The sequence below is a fragment of the Hyperolius riggenbachi genome, chromosome 11 (assembly GCF_040937935.1).
Source record: "Hyperolius riggenbachi isolate aHypRig1 chromosome 11, aHypRig1.pri, whole genome shotgun sequence".
Taxonomy (NCBI): Eukaryota; Metazoa; Chordata; class Amphibia; order Anura; family Hyperoliidae; genus Hyperolius; species Hyperolius riggenbachi.
Window position 1 is genome coordinate 118383695 of NC_090656.1, and position 26266 is coordinate 118409960.

Sequence of the window (26266 nt, forward strand, 5' to 3'; positions counted from 1 at the left end):
AGCCTGTCACAAAGAGACAGGCCATGAAACACTGTGATGCAGCTCAAAACCAAACATTATTCAGCATTGGAGTTGCGTTAGTCAGGTAGGCATTTCAATGACAGTTAAAGGGAACCTTAACTGTGGGCCCAAAAAAAAGATCACTTACCTGGGGCTTTCCCAAGCCTCCTGCAGCCGTCCTGTGCCCGCGCCGGTCCTTCGGTGCCTTCCAGTCTCCTTCCGTGGCTAAGTTTCGTTTTCGCCCGACTGCCAGTCATCCTCGGGCAAAGCATCCTCTTCTTCCACATTCCCCGCTGTAAAGAGCCGTGAAGCGCGTCCCGCATGACGCGCTTTACGGCTCTTTACGACGGGGAATGCGGAAGAAGAGGACGCTTTGCCCGAGGACGACTGGCAGTCGGGTGAAAACTAAACTTAGCCACGGAGGGAGACCGGAGGGCACTGAAGGACCGGCGCAGGCACAGGACGGCTGCAGGAGGCTTGGGAAAGCCCCAGGTAAGTGAATTTTTTTGGGGGCCCACAGTTAAGGTTCCCTTTAAGTGACCAAAAAAACACTGATTCTGCACTGAGGAGTAATACAGGGGGCAGTAGTGGATACTAGATGCCAGTAGTGGTGTAAGGGTGGGATATGTTCGGTGCACTACTAGGACCAGCAGACCTGTCTCCAACAGCTAACTTGTGCACTGGGCACAGAGCAGCAATACAATAGCAATAAAAACAATGTATCAGCCCTAAGAAGGGCTTAGCTGTGCAGGACAATGTGGTAGCAGTAAGATGAGAGAGGACACAGAACACAGGCCTACCTAACTCTCTCCCTGTCAGCAACACATTCTCCCTGTTCTCACTAAGACAGCAGCCACAGAATGAGTCTATCTAGGCTGCCAACCATCCTGGTGTTTTTATAGGTGCGGGGGTGTCTTGGAGGGGGTGCTAGCTGATTGGCTGCCATGTGTCTGCTGACTGTGAGGTAAGGGGTCAAAGTTTAGCTCGATGATGTATCCACCAAGTATTTGCCTGAGGAGGCGATTTTGAATATGCGATCTTCACAACAAATTATTCGCCTGGCAAATATTTTTGCCTATTTCTAAAAATAGCTGTGAAAAGTGGCTCTAACAGGAAATTTGGGCACCTATAAAAAATAGCCGGCACCACCAGCGCCCACTGTGAGGTACCTGCTATTTCTTTTCCGATACCCAAATTTCTTGTTGTAGCTACTATTCATAGGTATTATTAACATGGGCACCTATTGCATCACCCAAATGCTTTAGGGGCACAGGGGGACCACTGGCAGGGAGATAATGCTATAGAGGCACAAGAGGATTACCAGGCTACTGGGGAGAAAGCTATAAGGGCATAAAGGGAAACAATGTCAGGGAGATAAAGTAATCACTCACATCTTAGCTTGTGGGTTTGGGGATGGTTGGTTGGGCTGGGGAAGAAGGGGGTGGGGGTTGTTATGCCGAAGGGGGGGCGGGAGGGGGCAACCACAAAATCTGCTATGGGGCCCAGTGAATTGTAGCTACTCCCCTGACTGAGATGTATTTATTTTTTTGCAATTTAACACGGCCTCATAAAACACAAAAATTGAATTGTCACTGCAAATTGTACTGAAGGTATGAAATTTCACTGGGGGAAATATTACGCTGCCTTGCAACACCAATCAATAGAACAGTTGCTGCAAATTGTACTGTAGGAATGAAATTGTACAATGATGTATTTGTTGTGGCAGAGAAAGATGTGTCACAAATCGACCCATGTCACCAAAAACAGTCAAGTGACAGGCTAGAGAGGCTCCCTGCCACAGTACACAATGTTATAGTGCATATCAGATGGATGAATAATACAGCCTGTGTCACAGTACACAATGTTACGGTGCATATCTGATGGATGGATGATATGGCCTGTGCCACAGTACACAATGTTATAGTGCATATGGGATGGATGGATAATATAGCCTGTGTCACAGTACACAATGTTACGGTGCATATCTGATGGATGGATGATATGGCCTGTGCCACAGTACACAATGTTATAGTGCATATGGGATGGATGGATAATATAGCCTGTGTCACAGTACACAATGTTAGGGTGCATATCTGATGGATGGATGATATGGCCTGTGTCACAGTACACAATGTTACAGTGCATATGGGATGGATGGATAATATAGCCTGTGCCACAGTACACAGTGTTACAGTGCAAATCGGATGGATGGATGGGTAATATAGCCTGTGTCACAGTACACAATGGGCTTGATTCACAAAGCGGTGCTAACTGTTAGCACGCCTGTGAAAACCGCCGTAGCACATCTAAACAAGCTTTTTGCGCACAAAACTTTACGCGCGCAAAACTTTATGCGTGCACTGCACAGAGCGCATGGCACTCCGCGCAAAGTGCCCATTAAAGCCTATGGGACTTAGCGCCCGCATAGGACTTTGTGCACGCAAAACTTTGCGCGTGGTACTTAGTGCGCGATCTGATTGAGAAAACCGGTGCTAACCTACTTAGCACCCTGGTTAGCGCCTAAAGACTTTAGACGTGCTAAGAAGGTTAGCACTGCATAGTGAATCAAGCCCAATGTTACAGTGCATATGGGATGGATGGATGGATCATATAGCCTGTGTGACAGTACACTATGTTACGCTGCATATCTGATGGATGGATAATATAGCCTGTGATACAGAACACAATATTACAGTGCATATCTGATGGATGGATAATATAGCCTGTGTCACAGTACACAATGTTACAGTGCATATCTGATGGATGGATGGATAATATAGCCTGTGTCACAGTACACAATGTTACAGTGCATATCTAATGGATGGATAATATAGCCTGTGTCTAAAGATGGCCTGAACGGTTCGCACGCGAACTTATTCGCACGAACATCGCAGATTCGTGTTCGCGTCGAACTGCAAAATTTTAGCGAGTTCGACCCGCCCCCTATACTACATCATTGGACTAAACTTTGGCCCTCTACATCACAGTTAGCAGACACATGGCAGCCAGCCAATCAGGCTGCACTCCCTCCTGGAGCCTCCCCCCCCCCTTCCCCCTCCTTATATAAGGCAGCTGCATCAGCCATGCTCTCACTCTGCCTGCTGCTGTTATTAGTGAGAGAAGGGAAAGAGGTTGCTGCAGAGATAGGGAAAGCTTAGTTAGGTCTTGTTAGATAGCTGTAATGAATAGCAGAGATGCCGCCGTGTGGGCAAGCGGCATGGCGGCTATCTCCGCGTTCCAGCTGGCGGCTTCTGCCGCGCAGCAACATGCTGCTGGTTTGCCTGGTCCTTCTAGTGCACACAGATTGAGAGCTACGCGCACGCACGCCAGGCGACAGGACCTTTATGCTGGCAGAAGGGGAGTCAGCTGATCATGCCGATCAGCTGACTTCAGCTATGCTCTGGATTGGCTGAGTGACTGGGGCGGTGCTGTGGAGCGCTCTGGGTATATATAGGACTTGCCTGGCAGTTGCAAGTTGTCTGCTGTTGCGAAAGCTTACGTGTGAGCACTCAGACCCCAGTCAGATCTTACAGTGTGTTAGAACCAGCCGGAGCTGGGAATTCACACTTAGTCAGATTCCGGTGATAGCCTTTAAAGTACTATTGTATTGTTAGACTAGTTTCCAGGTGATGAGGCCAAGGACCTCACACCTAAAACTAGGAGATTGTTACATTGCTACTGTTTATCTGTTAGACTAGTTCCCAGGTGTTGAGACCAAGGACCTCACACCTAAGACTAGGAGATTGTTACATTGCTACTGTTTATCTGTTAGACTAGTTCCCAGGTGTTGAGACCAAGGACCTCACACCTAAGACTAGGGCTGATATATATTCTGTTCCCTGTTATGATCTCTAACTTTCCTGACCACTCTCCTGCTTACTGATTCGGTACCTCCGTCTATCTGATTACCTGTTGCCGACATTGCCTGTACCTGGATACCGAATCAGTCTTCCGTCTCTGTACCTTGTCTGTCCGTGTGTTGTTGACTTTGCTTGTCTGACCTTTCTGGCTGTCACCCAACCCTTGGGTGATCAGCCTTACTGTACTATCCGTGACACTTGCTCTTCAGGTGTTTATCAGCTGCAAGCACAGGCTTATGGTCACCTGCTCCTCAGGAGATCATCTTGCAGCTCAGCCAGTGGTCTCTACCTCTTAGGAGTCCACTGGCTGTAGTACAGTCTGATTCCCTGCTCCTCACGGAATCCTTGGCTACAGTACAGTCTGATTCCCTGCTGCTCAGGGAGTCCCTGGCTGCAGTCCGATCATATCCCTCATTCCACCAGTTCTCTCTCCTGCAGCTCAGCCAGTGGTTCCTGCTCCTCAGGTGTCCACTGGCTGCAGTACAATCTGAATTCCCTGCTCCTCAAGGAATTCTCGGCTGCAGTAGTGTCTGTATCTCCCGCTTCTCAGGAGATAACTTCTCTTATTACTGTTGCACCAAACACAATATCACTTTGGGTGTCCTGTGTCTAGCTATGCTGGTATTATTGGTGATTCTGCAGATCACCACATAATCAGGTATAGCATCTGTATTATTGGTGATACTGCAGATCACCAATTATCAGAAATTATCTGGGTTGCTGACACCATTCGTTACAATAGCTCCTTGCTGATATTTGTTGCTGAACAGCAGCACCAAAACAGCTCTTTTGAGAGCTAATGTTCTTGTGATGTTTTTTTTTTTTTTTTTGTGGCCCAATGACACTGCATATACAGCCCTGTCTGTTGCAGCTGGCCCTTGCTAATTGCTATACTGTGCCAGGCCCAGCATATTCAGTACACCTTTTCACTGCACCTGTGTGACTGCACATTGTATCATACCACCAGCAGTCAGTGCATACCTTTCACTGCACCTGTGTGACTGCACATTGTATTATAACAGCAGTCAGTGCATACCTTTCACTGCACCTGCATGACTGCACATTGTATTATACCAGCAGTCACTGCATACCTTTTCACTGCACCTGTGTGACTGCACATTGTATTATACCAGCAGTCAGTGCATACCGTTCACTGCACCTGTGTGGCTGCACATTGTATTATACCACCAACAGTCACTGCATACCTTTTCACTGCACCTGTGTGTCTGCACATTGTATTATACCAGCAGTCAGTGCATACCTTTCACTGCGCCTGTGTGACTGCACATTGTATTATACCAGCAGTCAGTGCATACCTTTCACTGCACCTGTGTGACTGCACATTGTATTATACCAGCAGTCAGTGCATACCTTTCACTGCACCTGTGTGACTGCACATTGTATTATACCAGCAGTCAGTGCATACCTTTCACTGCACCTGTGTGACTGCACATTGTATTATACCAGTAGTCAGTGCATACCTTTCACTGCACCTGTGTGACTGCACATTGTATTATATCAGCAGTCAGTGCATACCTTTCACTGCATCTGTGTAACTGCACACTGTATTATACCAGTTGCTGCATACCTTTCACTGCACCTGGTCGCCATGGTACTGAGTAAGTACCATGGAAAGTTTATCACACAGTTGAATGAATGGCAGACTTGCCCTCCATAAAAGATTCTCATTGAAGGAACTGCACAGACAGCAGAAAAAGTAAAATAGATGTAAGCTTTAACAATGGTAGAGAAAGAACCATCGACAGTGTGAGCAGTGATGAACCCCTGGACTACTGGGTGCGCAGGCTTAACCTGTGGCCAGAGCTGTCACAATTTGCCATCCAACTTCTGGCTTGCCCTGCCTCAAGCATCCTGTCAGAAAGGACCTTCAGCGCAGCTGGGGGCATTGTCAGTGAGAAGAGAAGTGGCCTAGGTCAAAAAAGTGTTCGGTACCTCGCCTTTATCAAAATGGATGCGGCATGGATCCCGGAGGGCTACTGCCTGCCTGAAGACTAAGTCAGTCCCCACACAGCATCTCTGCCTGCCTGCCTGCTGGCTGCTGCTGCCTGACCCAAGACTAAGTCAGTCCCCACACAGTATCTCTGATTGCAGGCCACTTGACTTCCTTCTCCGCCACCACCAACAGGGTCCAGGACTTTAGGTGGATTCCTGAACTGCTAGCAGCGGCCGCTAACAAAAATAATAATTTTTCTGGTGCGTGTACATGTCTAATTTTTCTGGCTGCACTGCGGCTGCAACAACAAAACAAAAAGCATGTACATGTGTCAATTCCCCTTTGTGATCGGTACCTTGCCACGGTGAAGGGGCTTGCGTATCACAATGAAGCAATGACCGGCTATATCAGTGTGTTGGGGGCAGTGCTGCTCGTAATGGAAAAATCTACGCTTACGGATCATTACGCGTAATTTTACGCTATTACGCATTACGCAATTACGGTTACGGCGTAGGAAATTATCTACGGTACATCACTGTAATTACGCGTAAACTTACGCAATTACGCGTAAGGATACCATAATGAAGGCGCTTACACTACGATGTTACGCGTAGTGCCGTAATACCCATTAATGCGAAATTTTTTGACGCATGCGGACGATATGTACGCAATAGCCGTCAATGTGACAGTTATTGCGTACATATCATTCGTATGCGTCAAAACGTACGCTTATACTGAAGGGCGGGAGAAGATACTATTGGTTGCTTAGGATGTTGACTGATTGGCTACTCTTAGAAAATGGGAGATTTTACGTTAGTAATTACGCGTAAAATTATGCGTAAGTGTTTGTAAAATTACGCATGCCTAGCAATTACGGTAGACAGTGTAATTACGATACCACTTACGGTCTTACGCGTAAATAATTACGCGTAAGACCGTAAGTTACGCGTAACACTTACGCGTAAATTTACATTAAATTACGATGTGTAATTACGCTCATGCGTAATTTCGGCCCAGCACTGGTTGGGGGACAGACCCAAGAAAATAAGGTTGTTGCTACATTGTATTGTGACAGTGTAAGCCTGCTAGATAGATAGTACTGTATGTCGCAGTACACACAATGTTACAGTGCAAGTCTGCTGGTGGATAGTTAGTTTAGTCTGTCTGTGTGGATGGATATTGTAGCCTGTGTCACAAGGCAGGCCTTAGGTCTCACAATGCCCTGAGTGTAACGTGACTTTGGTGCCCCCCCTTCCCCAGGATTTTGGCCACCACACCGAGTCATTATGCTATAAAATCAAATGAGCGCCAAATGAGCATACTCGGACATATTCAATAAATTGAGGTAAAATTGCGGTGTGTATGAAGTGCAATGCAATTTTACTTTTACTTACTGCAGTTGTGTAACACACCTTACAGTAGCAATACGCACATTACTTGAATAATACAGGCTGCGCTAATATACAACTTGCATAGGTAACCCTGCCTGGACATGGCAATTTTACCACTATTTTCTGAATATTCCTCATTGTGTTTTTGCTTACCCAGTCCTTCAAAAACCACTCGTTCATGCGCCCCTCCTCCCCTCAATACAGGCTGCTCTGGTATAGCAGAGAAGCATGTCTATATAGCAATTGTGTCCCAAACTGTTGCCATAACAACTGATGCATGATCGTTGAGGGAAAAGTTACTGTGTGCCCCCACCCAGTACAGGTAGCCATAGAGCCCCCCAGTACAGGTACCAGAGAGCCCCCTCAGTATAGATAGCCAGAGAGCCCCCTCCTCCCAGTATAAGTACCAGAGAGCCCCCTCAGTATAGGTAGTCAGATAGCCCCCGCAGTATAGGTGCCAAGAGAGAGCCCCACCAGTATAGGTGGCCAGAGATAGGTGGCCAGAGAGCCCCCCCCCAATATAGTTGGCCAGAGAGCCCACCCAGTATAGGTAGCCAGAGACCCCCCCCCCCAGTATAGGTAGCCAGAGAACCCCTAGTATAGGTAGCCAGTAAACCCCCCAATATACTTTTGGTAGCCAGAGAGATCTCTAGTATAGGTAGCCAGTGAGCTTCCACCCCCCCCCCCTAATAGGCAGCCAGAGATCCCTATAGTATTGGAAAGTCAGAAAGCGGATTATGTGGTGAGAGAGCCCCACCATGTAGAATGTTCAGGGGAGAGGTGACCTCTTCAGCTGCCACAGGGGGGAAATAATCTCTTCATGGGGGCTGATCAGTTGAGCTTTGCAGCAGTTTTGGAGGCGTAGACTCACTGCAATTTTGGGGGTGGAGCTTTGCTGCCAGTTTCAGCACTCCTTCTATGAAGAATATTAAGGCACCCAGTGTGGCTGCTCAGGTCGCTCAGGGCAAAATTGTGTGACACTAAGTGCACAAAATGCTAAAGACAGTGTGGGTCTACTGGATGGATAGTATAGCCTGTGTCACAGTGCACACAATGTTACAGTGCAAGTCTGCTGGATGGATAGCATAGCCTGCATCACAATACAGTGCACACAATGTTACAGTGCAAGTCTGCTGGATGGATAGTATAGCCTGTGTCACAATACAGTGCACACAATGTTACAGTGCAAGTCTGCTGGATGGATAGTATAGCCTGTGTCACAGTACAGTGCACACAATGTTACAGTGCAAGTCTGCTGGATGGATAGCATAGCCTGCATCACAATACAGTGCACACAATGTTACAGTGCAAGTCTGCTGGATGGATAGTATAGCCTGTGTCACAATACAGTGCACACAATGTTACAGTGCAAGTCTGCTGGATGGATAGTATAGCCTGTGTCACAGTACAGTGCACACAATGTTACAGTGCAAGTCTGCTGGATGGATAGCATAGCCTGTGTCACAATACAGTGCACACAATGTTACAGTGCAAGTCTGCTGGATGGATAGCATAGCCTGTGTCACAATACAGTGCACACAATGTTACAGTGCAAGTCTGCTGGATGGATAGTATAGCCTGTGTCACAATACAGTGCACACAATGTTACAGTGCAAGTCTGCTGGATGGATAGTATAGCCTGTGTCACAGTACAGTGCACACAATGTTACAGTGCAAGTCTGCTGGATGGATAGTATAGCCTGTGTCACAATACAGTGCACACAATGTTACAGTGCAAGTCTGCTGGATGGATAGTATAGCCTGTGTCACAGTACAGTGCACACAATGTTACAGTGCAAGTCTGCTGGATGGATAGTATAGTCTGTGTCACAGTACAGTGCACACAATGTTACAGTGCAAGTCTGCTGGATGGATAGTATAGCCTGTGTCACAGTACAGTGCACACAATGTTACAGTGCAAGTCTGCTGGATGGATAGTATAGCCTGTGTCACAGTACAGTGCACACAGCGTTTATGACACTGTAAGTGTGCTGGATAAGTAGGTACACCCTGTCACAGCACTACACAATGTGACAGTGCAAGTGTGCTGGATGCTAGTAAACCCTGTCACACACACTCACAGACTAGTACACACAGGCCTACATCTATACCCTGTTCCTGAATCTGTCCCCGAATCATACACAGTTCTTCCTACTAGCTCTCCCTAGCCCTCCCTCCACTTCTCTATTTACTGTATTTTTTGGACCATAAGACCCCAAAAATGGGGGTAAAAAGTCAGTGTGTCTTATGGTCCAAAGGTGTCCCCATAAGTGCCTCCGCTGTCTTCCATTGCTGCCCTGTGACCCTGGTGTCCTCCTCTCTCCCTTCTGGCTGGTGTCCCCTGTGTCTCACTGGCCCCGTGCCTTCCTGTGTCCCAGCTTCCCTTCTGTGTCCGGTGTCCCCCTGTGCCTCTACGGCACAGAGGGGAGATGGGACACATGAGGAAACTGGCACAGGCTCAGAAGGGACACAGGAGGGGCCAGTGAGACACATAAAAAAAAACACAGGGGGCACCAGCCAGAGGGGATACAGGGGCCAGAAAGGACACTGGGGTGACAGGAGGATACATGGGGACAAAATAATTGAGGGGAACACATCTATACGACACCCCTGGACCATAGACGCACCAGGTTAAATATATTTATTTTTTTCCCTTGTTTTTAACCTCTAAACCTGAGTCCGTCTTATAGTCTGGAGCGTCCTATAGGCTATATTTGCCTGGGTTGGGATCTCCTACATTTTGGCTCCAGGCCTTTACAGTGCATTCTGGGATCAAATGATTCGCTCCTGCAATCGTCATTCCATTCTTGCACCTTAATATGGCATTATTACTGCTCCTTTTATTTGAAAAATGTATGACCAAAGGCTGAAAAAAAGGGCCCTTCCTTACAAAAATGCATAAATAAAGAAAGGCCCAATTTACAATATTGAACATGTGTTCTTGCTTGCTCTTCCCTTGGTCTAGTTACAGAAATTCATCTATGACTGTGGCTACTATTAAAAATGTACTTTTATACTCTTATAGTGATTTTTTATGGTGTGGCCCACCTGCTGCTGTGACTCTGCTTATGCGTTAGGCAAAAGTAGTATTCATACTTGAATTAATATGTGTGCATTCCCTGTTACTAATTACTAACCCCCCCCCCCCCCCCTTATCTTTATTTTCTTTATAGGAAAATGACACTTCCACATCGAATGACAACTGCACAACCTACACTTGTACAAGTATTAATGGACTACTTTTGACAACTGTATTAAATGAGACTTGCGCTGTCAAAAGTGAAGAAGACTGTCAAATTGTAAGCTCCAAGGAAATTATGAAAAAACTTGCTTCTTATAGTAAGAATAAAAATATAAATTTAAAAAAAAAACAGTAAAAGGCAAATTGGGTAGCAAGCAAAAATACAGAAGAAAGTTCATTAGCAAATGTATACGAATATACAGTTAAAAACTGTAAATAACTAATTTTCAAATATAACAAACAAAATACAACTTGCTGTATGTGTGCTTGGGTGTTTTGTATCTTTGCGTATGCGCCTTGTATGTTGACATTTTACACAGGGATTAATATTTTAGAAAAGTATGTTCAGGTTTTTGTCAACTATTTGGAGTGGATATTTTTAGTTTAGGTATATCTGTGGAACTAAATAATAAAGAGGTGGTTGCCCTAGCACCCAATAGCACCATAAGTCAACAGCTGTAAATGCAGCTTATCTTTGTATGTGTCCAGTATAATTGCTACAAGGCAGCCTGCCACACATCTTAAAGGACAACTGAAATGAGGTATATGGAGGCTGCTATATTTATTTCCTTAAAGTTGCCTGGCATCCTGCTGATCCTCTACCTCTAATACTTGTAGCCATAGACCCTGAACAAGCATGTAGCAGATCAGGTGTTTCTGACACTATTGTGAGTTCTGACAAGATTAAGTGCATGCTTGTTTCCGGTTTTATTCCTACACTACTGCAGCCAAATAGATCAGCAGGGCTGCCAGGCAACTGGTATTGTTGGGTTCAAAGAGAAGTAAAAGCTCCAGGAGCAACTCACCATAGCCATAAAACATTAACTTTTAATGAAATCCATTGTAAAAAAAAGCTGACATACAATTGTAGTAATAAAAATTATGATACTTATCAGGCACATGCGTAATATGAGGTGCGGAGGAAAGTCGACGGCCGTTTCGCCCCTTGATTAGGGCTTTCTCGAGACCAATCCATTCGTTTGTTATGGAGAATATTGGGTTCAATTAAAAAAAAAAAAAGAAGACATTTTTCAAAAAGATGTAGTTTTTGAGAAAATTGATTTTAAACATGCAAAGAAAATGGTTTTTAAACTGTCTTTTTTTTTTTTTTTAGTTTAAAAAACACTTTTTCTTTGCATTTTTACTACAAGGTTTTTTTGGATTTTTTTTTACTTATACCCACTATTCTTCTTAACATACTGTATGTAGCAATTTTGGTGTCACTACCACGTATAGGGGCTTTGCTATTCACTGCCAAAGTCGGCACAAAATTACACAAAAATTATGCAAAATTTTAGGCAAAGTTATGAATCACTTTACTAAGTCAATTCAATGTACAAATCGTAATTACATATAAATGTAAATGTGAAAATGTGCGTGAAATTTTGCGTAAACATATTTAGCTAATTACGATCATCACTGCAACTCGGCCAGACTTTCGGGCTGAATTGCCTGGTACCGGAGCCACCTGGGGAGATGGCAAGGAACGAGCAGCTCTAAAGGAAGCCCCAGGTAAGTATGGTACCTGAGATACTACTTTTCTCAGGTACACGTTAAGTCAACCAGCATTATATCCAATGTTAAAATGTCATTTGAAACAAAGTCTGTGTACTCTAACATGCAGATGTTTCTATGGCTTGGTCAGTGTAGCTGAACATGGTGGTTTTTGGCTTTATCAGTAAGTGAACTTCAAAAACAAGAGTGTGATGATGATTTTTTCGCTTAGCAAAGTTTACAAAGACAAACCATGCTGTGCAATAAATTACTAATGCTATTGTCCTCTTCTTCCAGGGTTTTGTGTTTAAAAAAGATCCCAGTGAATGTTGTGGACAGTGTGTTCAGAATGCATGTGTTTATGTGACAGCGGATGGACAAGTACAAACAATGCAGGTACTGAAAAGTTTTGCTGTTCTTACAGAGCATGCCAGGAATTTTATGTACTTGCTATTGCATGCTTTGGAACTGAGAAATAAACATTTCCTCCACCAGAATCTTGTAGATGTGTCTTCACATCTCTGCCTCGTATATATAAAAAAAAGTAGCTAAAAGTACCTACATATTGAAAGGGATAGAAAATAAATATTTTGCTACTGAGGTAGTGTATGCAAGCTCACAAATGTTTCCAGCTAAGCATGGAGCGGTGCGGCAAGGGGCGAGGGAGTTTACTATGGTAAAGGGTGAGCTAAATGGGCCAATGAGCCAGTCTGGCCAATAAGATATAGACAGCAGCAACAGTGAAAGCATCTTCAGTATGTTTAATTCCTAATAGCAGAGGCGGGACAAGGTCCTCTAGCACCCAAGGCTGAGACCCCAAAGTGCTCCCCTCCATCCCTCCCACCCCAGCCATCACACACTGATTGCTATTAGAGTAAGAGCTGCCCCTGGCCCCCAACCCCCACAACACCTTAATCTGTAGTTATCTGGCTTGCAGTCACTGCCATGTATCCCCTTTTCTTATTTCTCTCTGCTTCAAACACAATAGGGGAATGATAGCTGAATGAATTTTGCATCCACTCCTACACTGCGCCCTGAGGCTGGAGCCTCTCTCGCTTCTGCCTCGGCTTGTCCCTGCCTGATAGTATACAGATGTTATATGACTGCCTTTGCTATTACTTGTAGTCTTTGTCTGCAAAAGTGCTCTGGCATCTGGTGCATGCTCAAAAGACGTCATCACTAAAAATGAGAACACCACGCGGCAGGGTCAGCCTGTGGTTGTGAAGTTACATTAGGCCAGGCATGGGCAAACTTGGCCCTCCAGCTGTTAAAGAGAACCCGAGGCGGGGTTCTTACATCGCAATCCGCATACAGAGGCTGGGTCTGTCTATAGAGCGCAGCCTCTGTTGCTAGTTAGTTTCCTCCAAAGACCCCCCTGCGCGCCTTCAGACCCCATAAAACACAGTCACGCTATGCGGCTGTGTTTACCTCAGGAATGTCAGTCTCGGCTGCTCCCTGCCTCCTGAATCGCTCTGGTCACCGCCCACGTCTCTTCCCTCCAATCAGCGGGGAGGGAAGGGACATGGGCGGGGACCGGAGAGATTCAGGAGGCGGGGCGAGCGGCGAGACTGGCATTAGTGAGATAAACACAGCCAGCTGTGACACGCTGCGTGTCACCAGCGTGGCTGTGTTTTATGGAGTCTGACAGCGCACAGGGTAGGCTTTGGAGGAAACTAACTAGCAACAGAGGCTGAGCTCTATAGACAGACCCAGCCTCTCTATGCAGATTGCAATGTAAGAACCCCGCCACGGGTTCTCTTTAACCACTTGAGGACCACAGTCTTTCTACCCCTTACGGCTACGTCCGGGTTCGGCGACAGCTGCCGACAGGCTGGGAACACGATTTTTCGGGTTCCCAGCCGCTATATCACCCTCTATGCTGCTATAGCGTACAACATATACGCTATAGCAGCATAGAGGGTGATATAGCGGCTGGGAACGCGGAAAATTACTTGCGTTCCCAGCCTGTCGGCGGCTGTCGACGAACCCAGAAGTAGCCGCCGGCGGGGACAGGAGGATCGGAGCGAGGCTGCGAGGGCACCATACAACTTCAGGGGGCTGAGGGATGCCCCAGGTGAGTAAAAATCATTTTTTGATTTTGACTTAAGTATTCCTTTAACCCATTCGCGTTCCGTCGTTTTCACTTGAGAAATGTTCATCTCCCATTCATTAGCCTATAACTTTATCACTACTTATCACAATGAACTGATCTATATCTTGTTTTTTCCGCCACCAATTAGGCTTTCTTGGGGGGGGGGGGGGGGTACATTTTGCTAAGAGCCACTTTACTGTAAATGCATTTTAACAGGAAGAATAAGAAAAAAACGGAAAAAATTGATTATTTCTCAGTTTTCAGCCATTATAGTTTTAAAATAATACATGCCTTTATAATTAAAACTCACGTATTGTATTTGCCCATATGTCCCGGTTATTACACCGTTAAAATTATGTCCCTATCACAATGTATGGTGACAATATTGTATTTGGAAATAAAGGTGCATTTTTTCCGTTTTGCATCTATCACTATTTACAAGTTTAAAATAATAAAAATATAGAAATATTTCATCTTTACATTGATATTTAAAAAGTTTAGACCCTTAGGTAAATACTTACATGTTTTTTTTTTTTATTTTATTGTAATGTTTTTTGTTTTTTTATATTAAACATTTTATTTGGGTAGTTTTGGGAGGGTGGGAGGTAAACAATATGTTTATAATGTAAATGTGTGTTGATTTTCATTTTTTTTAACTTTTAGTTGTAGTATTACTTTTTTGCCACAAGATGGCGGCCATGAGTTTGTTTACATGACGTCACTCTAAGCGTAACACGCGCTTAGAGCGACGCATGGGGTACGTTACAGACAGTTTCTGAGCCCAGCCTTGCTTAGCGGACACCAGCACCTCCAGGGTAAGCGGACCTGCTGCAGCCGGCGCTGCATAGTTCATTTCTATTTTTGTGGGTGTTTAGAGGAGAGAACAGATGTAAACAATGCACTTGGGAGGTGATCTGACGTCTGGTCTGCGGGCGATCTGATGGTGTGGGTGGGTGATCATATTGCCCGCAAGGGGCAGGTTAGGGGCTGATTGATGGGTGGCAGTGACAGGGGGTGATTGATGGGTGAGTGACAGGTGATCAGTGGGTTATTACAGGGGGATAGATGCATACAGTACACGGGGGGGGGGGTGATCAGGAGTCCCCAGGGGGCAGTTTAGGGAATAAAACAAAAATAGCGTTGGCATATAGTGACAGGTAGTGATTGATGGGTAATTAGGGGGGTGATTGAGTGCAAACAGTGGTCTGAGGGGTGGGCAGGTGGGGGTCTAAAGGGGTGCTGTGGGCGATCAGGGGTCACGGGGGGGGGGGGGGGGCAGATCAGTGCGTTTGGGTGCAGACTATGTTAGCAGCAGCCTGCCCTGGTGGGACCACCAGGGCAGGAGGCAGCCTGTATAATACGCTTTGTATACAAAGCGTATTATACACTTGTATTGTGGCATATCGGGGGTTAACATCCCGCGGGCGCTTCCGTACGGCTGGCGGGATGTTGTCGCGGGTGGGCAGAGCCTGTTGCCAGGGGCAGCACGCATCACCAGTGACGCGATCGCTGCCCCGCAGAGCCGAAAGGACGCACCGCCGATGGGCATATTGCGGTCCCATCGGCTGTGGGCGGTCGGCAAGTGGTTAAGGAACTACAAATCCCACAATGGATTTGCCTTTATGAGTCATGACTGTGGCTGTCAGACTCCTGCAATGCATTGTGGGACTTGTAGTTCCTCATCAGCTGGAGGGCCAAGTTTGCCCATGCCTGTTCTAGGCTGTGCACCACTTCCTTCAAACCAATTTCACCTGATTTCATATTGATAGGAGGGAAATGTGTCTGTCAGTGATGCTCAAAAACCCCGAATTACGATTTGAGTAAATCCGACCACGGCAGTATCGAAATCCGGATACGCCGTGATCCGGATTTGATGTGGACTTCCAAATTCGACTCGATTTTAGCTGTAATTACAAGCAGAATCCGTATAGTTTTTGAGAAAATCGATTTTAAAGTTTCATAGGAAAAAAGTATACATTTAAATGAGGTAAATACATTAACTGTCATTTACCGCATTTAAATGTATACTTTTTCCCTTTAAACTTTAAAATTGATTTTCTCAAAAACTATAAAGTCTTTTTGAAAAAAAAATTCTCTAGTTCCCACTATTCTTCTTAACATATCTGGCAAATTTTGTGTTTGCTATTAACCGTTAAAGTCGGTGGGTTTTCAGGTAACAATAACGGCGTGATCACAGTTAAATCCATGATCATAAGCCGGATTTGGACCACAATCACGCGTGCATTCGGAACTGAATCCGTGCGTGATCGAGAGGCGGTCACGAATTTGGAATCCGATCAGGAAAAACTGCTCATGATCACGGGTTACCCATGATCACGAGCTCGTGAAGAGCAACACTGGTGGCTGTTACAGCCATTAACCCTTTCTGACCATTCTGACAATGGTTGAGTGTAGGGAAAATGATCAGGTGACATGCTGGGATGCTGAACAGTGGCTTAGGGAGAGCCATAACAGCCATGGGGCCATAGCCTAGAGGGTACCCAGTCTCCACGGTAGGTCACTGCCAATTATAAAATGTAGTAAAATTCCCCCCTCCCCCAGCAAGTATTCACCATCCACTGCCCTTTCCTCCCCAGACTCCATCACAACTTTAAGCAGCAGGATGATGAGGGGGGGTCTGTTTTCTCACCATCCTGCTACTGGCTACTGGCACATGAATACCTCCCTGGCCAGCCTGACAATTAGTCCGTAGTTCCAGCCTGGCCAGGGAGAACTAGCTGCTGCAGCTAGTGGCGTAGGAGCAAGGGCCCCACAAGTGGCAGTTGTAACTGTCAGGACCTGGCCCCACGGCAAGCCTGTAGGCACAGTTCCCAACTGGGGTTATTTAGTTTTGACCAGATCGAGAGGGGAAGCAGCCCTATTTAAGCTAACACAAAGCTGTCGCCCCTCACAACACACACTCTGCCACCACTAGCAGCTGCTAGACACTTTGACAATTCCCACTCTGCTGTCGAGTGGCCTGCACTCGGTCCAGCGTTTATGTATTTGGGTCAGCTTCAAGCTTTAGAGTTGGGCCGAACCTCCGATTTTAGGTTCGCGAACTTCCGCGGAAGGTTCGGTTCGCGTTAAAGTTCGCAAACCGCAATAGACTTCAATGGGGATGCGAACTTTGAAAAAAAAAATTCTGCTGGCCACAAAAGTGATGGAAAAGATGTTTCAAGGGGTCTAACACCTGGAGGGGGGCATGGCGGAGTGGGATACATGCCAAAAGTCCCCGGGAAAAATCTGGATTTGACGCAAAGCAGCGTTTAAGGGCAGAAATCACATTGAATGCTAAGTGACAGGCCTAAAGTGCTTTAAAACATCTTGCATGTGTATACATCAATCAGGTAGTGTAATTAAGGTACTGCTTCACACTGACACACCAAACTCACTGTGTAACGCACCGCAAACAGCTGTTTGTGTAGTGACGGCAGTGGCGGGTTCACTAAACAGGAATACAGTGGTGGGTTCACAGAACAGGTATGCAGTGGCAGGTTCACTGAACAGGTATACAGTGGCGGGTTCACTGAACACAACAGGTATACAGTGGCGGGTTCACTGAACAGAACAGGTATACAGTGGCGGGTTCACAGAACAGGTATGCAGTGGTGGGTTCACAGAACAGGTATGCAGTGGCAGGTTTACTGAACAGGTATGCAGTGGTGGGTTCACAGAACAGGTATGCAGTGGTGGGTTCACAGAACAGGTATGCAGTGGTGGGTTCACAGTACAGGTATGCAGTGGTGGGTTCTCAGAACAGGTATGCAGTGGTGGGTTCACAGAACAGGTATGCAGTGGTGGGTTCACAGAACAGGTATGCAGTGGTGGGTTCACAGAACAGGTATGCAGTGGCAGGTTCACTGAACAGAACAGGTATGCAGCCAGGAACAAGCTAAGCCTAACTAATCTTTCCCTATGAGAGACAGTCTGCAGCAGCTCGCCCTACTCTCACTAATGCAGGCACACGAGTGAGCGTAATGGCCGCCGCTGCATGCCTTTTATAAGGGGGGGAGTGGCTCCAGGGGCTAGTGTAGCCTAATTGGCTACACTGGGCCTGCTGACTGTGATGTAGAGGGTCAAAGTTGACCCTCATTGTGCATTATGGGGCGAACCGAACTTCCGCAAAAGTTCGCCTGCGGGACGCGAACGCGAACCACTGAAGTTCGCATGGAACCGTTCACAGGCGAACCGTTCGGCCCAACTCTATCAAGCTTTAGGAATTGTGAAAAAATCTGTATGGCATGCAAAAGCACACCACACCTATAACGTACAAATAACTTTGGGTAAAAAAAAATGTATATTGGCTGCAAACATGTCCAAAATATATAATATTAATGAGGCTTCCTACAAGGTAAAGTGCTACAACAATGAATTGTACAAAGTGCAAAAAATAGTGCAAACATTATATATGTGAGAGAAGTGGCTTACCCAGTAGATTTGCTGCCCAGGAGTGGGGATTGCTGCCCTACGCGCTCGCAGAATGCGTCTGCTTCAATGGAGGCTGGTGGACTGAATACCTCATGTGTTTAAATAGGAGTTTGAGTGGGTGGGGATGCTGCATCATTAGTATGGGGCCGCGTACTAGACACCCGTCGGGCAGCGCTCAGATCAGCACTGCTCAGCAGAGTCACTATGGGAACAGGGGGTGGGCGGGAAGTGACGTCTAACCTACCTCATGGATGTGACCATAAGGTAGCATCTAACCATATGAGTACGCATGCGACACGTCCACAAGGTTGCATCATAACTGACTAATGCGTTCCACAGGCAGGAAGTGCAACCTCGATACATGTAACATGGGCAGAAAATGCAACCGCATGGTTGCGTCCGCCCTCTATGCGTTCCAATTCATTACAGTTCAATCAATTTATAAAATGACACATGCTATTCCTAAATATCACTATAATATTACATATACAGACATGTTAATACATACAGTATATTAATTTATATAAACACTAATATATATATATATATATATATATATATATATATATATATATATATATATATATATATATACAGGATCTTCTCAAAAAATTAGCATATTGTGATAAGGTTCATTATTTTCTGTAATGTACTGATAAACATTAGACTTTCATATAGTTTAGATTCAAGTACACACAACTGAAGTAGTTCAAGCCTTTTATTATTTTAATATTGATGATTTTGGCATACAGCTCATGAAAACCCAAATTTCCTATCTCAAAAAATTAGCATATTTCATCCGACCAATAAAATAAAAGTGTTTTTAAAACAAAAAAAGTCAACCTTCAAATAATTATGTTCAGTTATGCACTCAATACTTGGTCGGGAATCCTTTTGCAGAAATGACTGCTTCAATGCGGCGTGGCATGGAGGCAATCAGCCTGTGGCACTGCTCAGGTGTTATGGAGGCCCAGGATGCTTCGATGGCGGCCTTAAGCTCATCCAGAGTGTTGGGTCTTGCGTCTCTCAACTTTCTTTTCACAATATCCCACAGATTCTCTTTGGGGTTCAGGTCAGGAGAGTTGGCAGGCCAATTGAGCACAGTAATACCATGGTTAGTAAACCATTTACCAGTGGTGTTGGCACTGTGAGCAGGTGCCAGGTTGTGCTGAAAAATGAAATCTTCATCTCCATAAAGCTTTTCAGCAGATGGCAGCATGAAGTGCTCCAAAATCTCCTGATAGCTAGCTGCATTGACCCTGCCCTTGATAAAACACAGTGGACCAACACCAGCAGCTGACATGGCACCCCAGACCATCACTGACTGTGGGTACTTGACACTGGACTTCAGGCATTTTGGTATTTCCCTCTCCCCAGTCTTCCTCCAGACTCTGGCATTGATTTCCGAATGACATGCAAAAGTTGCTTTCATCCAAAAAAAGTACTTTGGACCACTGAGCAACAGTCCAGTGCTGCTTCTCTGTAGCCCAGGTCAGGCGCTTCTGCCGCTGTTTCTGGTTCAAAAGTGGGTTCATGCTTCCATCTGCTGAAAAGCTTTATGGAGATGTAGATTTCATTTTTCAGCATGACTCGGCACCTGCTCACAGTGCCAAAACCACTGGTTAATTGGTTTACTGACCATGGTATTACTGTGCTCAATTGGCCTGCCAACTCTCCTGACCTGAACCCCATAGAGAATCTGTGGGATATTGTGAAGAGAAAGTTGAGAGACGCAAGACCCAACACTCTGGATGAGCTTAAGGCCGCTATCGAAGCATCCTGGGCCTCCATAACACCTGAGCAGTGCCACAGGCTGATTGCCTCCATGCCACGCCGCATTGAAGCAGTCATTTCTGCAAAAGGATTCCCAACCAAGTATTGAGTGCATAGCTGAACATAATTATTTGAAGGTTGCCTTTTTTTGTTTTAAAAACACTTTTCTTTTATTGGTCGGATGAAATATGCTAATTTTTTGAGATAGGAAATTTGGGTTTTCATAAGCTGTATGCCAAAATCATCAATATTAAAACAATAAAAGGCTTGAACTACCTCAGTTGTGTGTATTTGAATCTAAAATATATGAAAGTCTAATGTTTATCAGTACATTATAGAAAATAATGAACTTTATCACAATATGCTAATTTTATGAGAAGATCCTATATATATATATATATATATATATATATATATATATATATATATATATATATCCATAAAGAACAGGTGTATAACACCAAGGATTCAAAAAGATTGTAGCCACTACTCATAGGTATTAACATGGACACCTATTGCAGCACCCAAATTCTTTAGGGGCACAAAGGGACCACTGGCAGGGAGATAATGTTATAGAGGCACAAGGGGATTACTAGGCTACTGGGGAGAAAGTTTAGGGGCACAGAGGGAACCACTGTCAGGGAGATAAAGTAATCATTCACATCTTTGCTTGTGGGTTTGGGGATGGTTGGTTGGGCTGGGGAAGAAGGGGGTGAAGGTTGGTTAAGGGGGGGCGGGAGGAGGCAACCACAAAATTTGCTATGGAGCCCAGTGAATTGTAGCTACGCCCCTGATGCTGAAGGAGGATGGGGGGGGGGGGGGGGTGCAGGGAAGAAGGGGCAATGAGAGATTAGGAGATTTGGAAATCAGTGGGGCAAGGAAACGTGCAGGGAGATAGAGTTGGTGTATGAGGTCTCTGTGCTAAGGTGATGGGGTTACTGATTCCTGAGGTTGAGGAGGACCTCTGTAGTTGGTAGTTGTAATAGTAGTTTGTTGTGCGTGTGCGTAGTGTGGGCAGACCGCTGTCCACTGATTTTTGTGCTCTATATTACTGTATTTACTATTCAGTATTTGCGACATCTGTGCATTTTTTTTCTTTTCTTTTCTGAAAAATCAATAAAAATGCCCCCTGTGATATTACGTCTGTCCGCAGGCCCACACACATATTGAGTGTAAAAAGCAGCACACTTTCTCCACCTTGAACTATTGTACATACAGAATGTCTGCCTCCTGGTCACAGGCAAATTAGAAAGCTTAATGGCTTGCTGGCCCGGGCCATGTCTTCCCAGCTCCTCCCTTACTCCCTGGTGCAGGAGAGGAGTGATATGCACACGCTGCTCCAGGTCTATGGTGGAGGACTCGGCGCAGGAAGAGGATGTGAATGTCCTCAGGGTCGACAATGAAGAAGATTTGCCTGACAATGCCGGTCTCTTGCCCATGGCTGCGCACATATTACGCTGCCTTCACAGGGACCCCCGGGTGATCCCAATGTGGAAAACGGAGGAAAGGAAGTCTGGATTACCTTGATGCTGGACCCGCGTCTGGAGGGGAAGCTTGGAGAGTTTATGACGCCATCCACTACCAAGCGCCGCACGAGGGAGTTGCAACAGACCCTTGTGAGCAGACTCTTACATGCATTCCCCCAGCCTTCCACCCCCACTGTTGTTGTTCTGCCCACCCAGCAACAGGTGCCTGTGGCCACCACCAACAGCGGCTCCAGCAGCAGCACCAGCAGCAAGCGCCCCGGAGACCTGCTGAGCCTAAGCAAGAACCTGTATGCAGTGCAGCTGCCCAGAGCAGGGGTGCCAGCCACAGCATCCTCTTTCAACCAGCATCAGCATCGACTGACCAGCATGGTGTATGACTACATGGGGTCATTCAGCGGGCTTAATACTGGCGACAGCCCCGTGGACGCCATGGAGTACTGGGTCAAGAGACTGGAGATCTGGAGGGAGCTTGTCCAGTACACCCTGGAAGTCCTGTCCTGCCCCCTTCTAGTGTACTCTCTGAGCGATGCTTCAGTTCGGCCGGTGGCATGGTCACCGAGAAGCGCTCTGTGCTGTCACACGACTCTGTGAACAAACTCACCTTCCTCAAAATTAACTAGACTTGGGTGGAAGGTGAGTTCCTCGCCCCTGCTGTTGGTGACAGGGGGACATGAAGTGGCTGGGAGTTTTAATATTGCCTGTCTTTACAATGCAAGTTAGAACCTAGTACTCCTAATTGGCCTGGTTCATTTAATTTTCTGCTGTGGTGACACCCGTCATGTCCCAGAGCCTCATATGCTGCTGCTGACACACGCAGATCCTCCTGCTGCGGCATTTACCTACCGCAGTCTGTGTTCCCACCGCCAGGGTCCACGGACACATATAATTTTTGGGCAGCATTACCATGCTGTGGTATCGCCAGTGAGGTGCCATGGTCGTTCCATGCTGCCGCACTGACCGCTTAGTCCTCCTCTTGCTTCCGATGAGTTTCCCTACTAAAGTCTGTGTTCCCACTGCCACGGTCCATGGACACATATCATTTTTGGGCAGCATTACCATGTTGTGATACCACCAGTGAGGTGCCATGGTCGCTCCGTGCTGCCGCATTGACCGCTTAGTCCTCCTCTTGCCTCCACTGAGTTTCTCTACTAAAGTCTGTGTTCCCACCTCCAGGGTTCTGTACTGCTGCGCTGACCTCTCAGTCCTCCTCTTGCTTCGGCAGAGTTTCCCTACTAAAGTCTGTGTTCCAACCACCAGGGTCCACAGACACATATAATTTTTGGGCAGCATTACCATGCTGTGGTACCCCCAGTGAGGTATTATGGTCGTTCTGTGCTACCGCACTGACCACTTAGTCCTCCTCTTGCTTCCGTGGAGTTTCCCTACTAAAGTCTGTGTTCCCACCACCAGGGTCCATGGACACATATAATTTTGGGCAACATTACTATGCTGTGGTACCACCAGTGAGGTGCCATGGTCATTCTGTGCTGCCGCACTGACCGCTTAGTCCTCCTACTGCAGCTGCTGATGTTCTATTTCACTACTAAAGTCTGCGTTCTTCCCATCGCCAGGGTCCACGGACAACTCCGCTGCCATGTCATTGCTGTCGCTGCTAAAAAAAACCCTCTCTAGGTGTTTTTGCGGTGTCGTCCACTCATCCTCCTCCAGTGGTACCACTACCGCCAGGTGCCATTGGGACTCACCATCACCTGCCTGCATGCTTGTAGTTTGCTAGGGTCTCTGTGATTGCGTAAAGTGTATTTCCCAGTTTAAAACCAATTATTACCAATTAATAGCTGCATTTAAAGTGTTAATTTGACTTTCAAATCAATTTTTTCAAAACCTAAAAGTTTTTTCATTTATTTAATTAATTTTTTGCTTTAAGTTGTAGCCCCTTATCACCTTTATAACCCATGCAATTTGGGGGGTTGTAGTATGTATGGGGGCTGTGTAATTAACTTTTAAAGAACATCCGGATCACGGCCAGTGATTACGGATTTTGAAAGCAATCACAGATAAATTCGGAGTTGAATTCGTAAGGTCAAAATCACACGGATATTGGTCCCACCCATGCCGTATTTGGTCGAATCCATGACCGGGGGTATCCAAGTACCACTGGATTTGGTCGAATCTGTGAACGGGGGTATCCGAGCACCACTGCTTTCAGCTAGTAAGCCTTTTTCAGATTCTGTTCCTGTTGACTGTCAATGTTAGAAAATACAATCAGAAGGAGGTAAAGAGTTTATTTTACAAATATAAGTGTCATCCAGATACATGAATTACAAGAGATCCTGCAAGGATTGTGAGGTATTTATGGCATATAGATAAGACCCTTGGTTTATTTAATGTCTACATAGTCTCAGGCTCCATTGGTGCGGATGTGATTGGATCATTGATATACATAGTCTCAGGCTGACATGGAGAGCTTTTACAGACTGTTCTGTTGGAGCCTGTAAAAAATGTAACTGTATGTTATTGAGCGGGGGGGGGGGGGCACTCAGGTGGGCCCAGTGATTTCCAGGGGACCAGTGCCCCAGTGTAGCACCACCCATGAAGCCAAACTCTAGTGTACTACTGCTCCCAGGGAGTAGCCCCTGCAGCAACACCTGATAATTATGAGGGCTTGAGTTTTGGTTACAGTGTAGCCAAATTCCAGTGCACTAGTGGTCACGGCAAGTGGCTGTATAGCTGTTCACAATGTTATGGTAGCCTCCATCTACCATTATTATTGAAGCAAAATAAGTTAGGGTGCTGTCATAGGTGCCACATTAATAGCTGTGAATAGTGGCTCTAACAGGAAATTTGGGCACCTATAAACAATAGCGTGCACCACCAGCGCCCACTGTGAGGCACCCACTATTTCTTTTCTGGTACCTAAATTCCTTATTATAGCCACTACTCATAGGTATTAACATGGACACCTATTGCAGCACCCACATTCTTTAGGGGCACAAAGGGACCACTGGCAGGGAGATAATGCTATAGAGGCACAAGGGAATCACCAGGCTACTGGGGAGAAAGTTTAGGGACACAGAGGGAACCACTGTCAGGGAGATAAAGTAATCATTCACATCTTTGCTTGTGGGTTTGGGGATGGTTGGTTGGGCTGGGGAAGAAGGGGGTGAAGGTTGGTAAAGGGGGGGGGGGGGGGGGCGGGAGGGGGCAACCACAACATTTGCTATGGAGCCCAGTGAATTGTAGCTACGCCCCTGATGCTGAAGGAGGATGGGGGGGGGTGCAGGGAAGAAAGGACAATGAGAGATTTATTAGGAGATTTGGAAATCAGTGGGGCAAGGAAACGTGCAGGGAGATAGCAGAGTTGGTGTTTGAGGTCTCTGTGCTAAGGTGATGGGGTTACTGATTCCTGAGGTTGAGGAGGACCTCTGTAGTTGGTCATGGAGTAGTTTTGGGGTTGAGAATTACATTTGTAAGTTATCTGAGGAGGGTGAGATGGGTAAGGTTAAAAAAACAATACTCTTGGACTAAAACATTGTACCTAAAATTGATATGTGACTTTATGAGGTTAACATATGTATGTATAGGACTAATACTGCATGCAACCTGCCTTTTTCTTTTTTTCACTGTAAGGGTTAATAATCCAGGGCTGTAAATAAAAGTGGGGGAAGCAGTTATCTTTGGTAACTAGAGGTCAACTTTTAAGTGGCTGTGCAAAGACCTCTGATAGCAGCAGGGATGTAGCAATAGCCATGCGGCCCTTGAGCATAGTGGTTTCATGTTGTGCTTAATGTATTCACCATTAACTTTCTTGTGTCTCTCCACCCTCTTACTTTGTCCCAGTGCCCATGAACTATGTGCAGTGTTGCTTGCATGAGAATGTAAATTGCTCAATTAACTCATGTCCATAGGGGAGGGGCAGGTGGCATTGCTTAAGAGTGCCTACATCTGATGGTCCCACAAAAGTTTTCCTATGGTGCCCTATAATCTCTAGCTATGCCACAGATAGCAGGACTGTGAAAAAAGCTTAGCTGGTCCAGTTGGTCATTATTTTTCTGGATGTAAGCCAAATGAACAACACTCATGCTAGCCAAACCTTGATTTTTAACCATTAAAAAAAAAAAAATATATATATATAGGACTCAGGGAAAGTCCTATACTGGATTAATTATCCCAAAGCAATTATTAATTTCCTCAGTGTATTTTAACTTTAGGTTCACTTTAAGTGTACATTCACATATATTTTATTTCTAATTGATCTCTGTATAAATGGCTGAAATGTGTGTTTTTTTTCTCTTGTAACCATACTCTGCCCTTTACTCTCTTTGCTTTAAAAGATTGGGGACATTAAATCTGATGCCAGTGACTCTTGTACAACCTATATGTGTACTGTGCTTCAGGGAGTATTCGTAACCACAACACAGAGCAAAACATGCGAGCACCACAGTGACCAAGACTGCAAAGCCGTAAGTTACAGCAAAATTATTCAGTGATGGGGTTTTATGAAAACTGCAGAACAAATGACAAATATGACAAAAACTAATTTACCACATTTATGCGGTGTGCATTTACAGTGCAGGGCCATTGG

General features: G+C 45.8%; 1 protein-coding gene across 1 annotated transcript in view; it reads left to right on the forward strand.

Annotated features, from left to right (window-relative positions):
* The window catches only part of LOC137539091 (hemocytin-like), a 207839-nt gene that overhangs the window by 111765 nt on the left and 69808 nt on the right, over positions 1 to 26266 (forward strand). The window contains exons 12-14 of the mRNA XM_068261570.1: positions 10379 to 10504; positions 12238 to 12336; positions 26016 to 26144. Of these exons, the coding sequence (XP_068117671.1) occupies positions 10379 to 10504; positions 12238 to 12336; positions 26016 to 26144 (354 nt within the window). The remainder of the gene's footprint in view (positions 1 to 10378; positions 10505 to 12237; positions 12337 to 26015; positions 26145 to 26266) is intronic.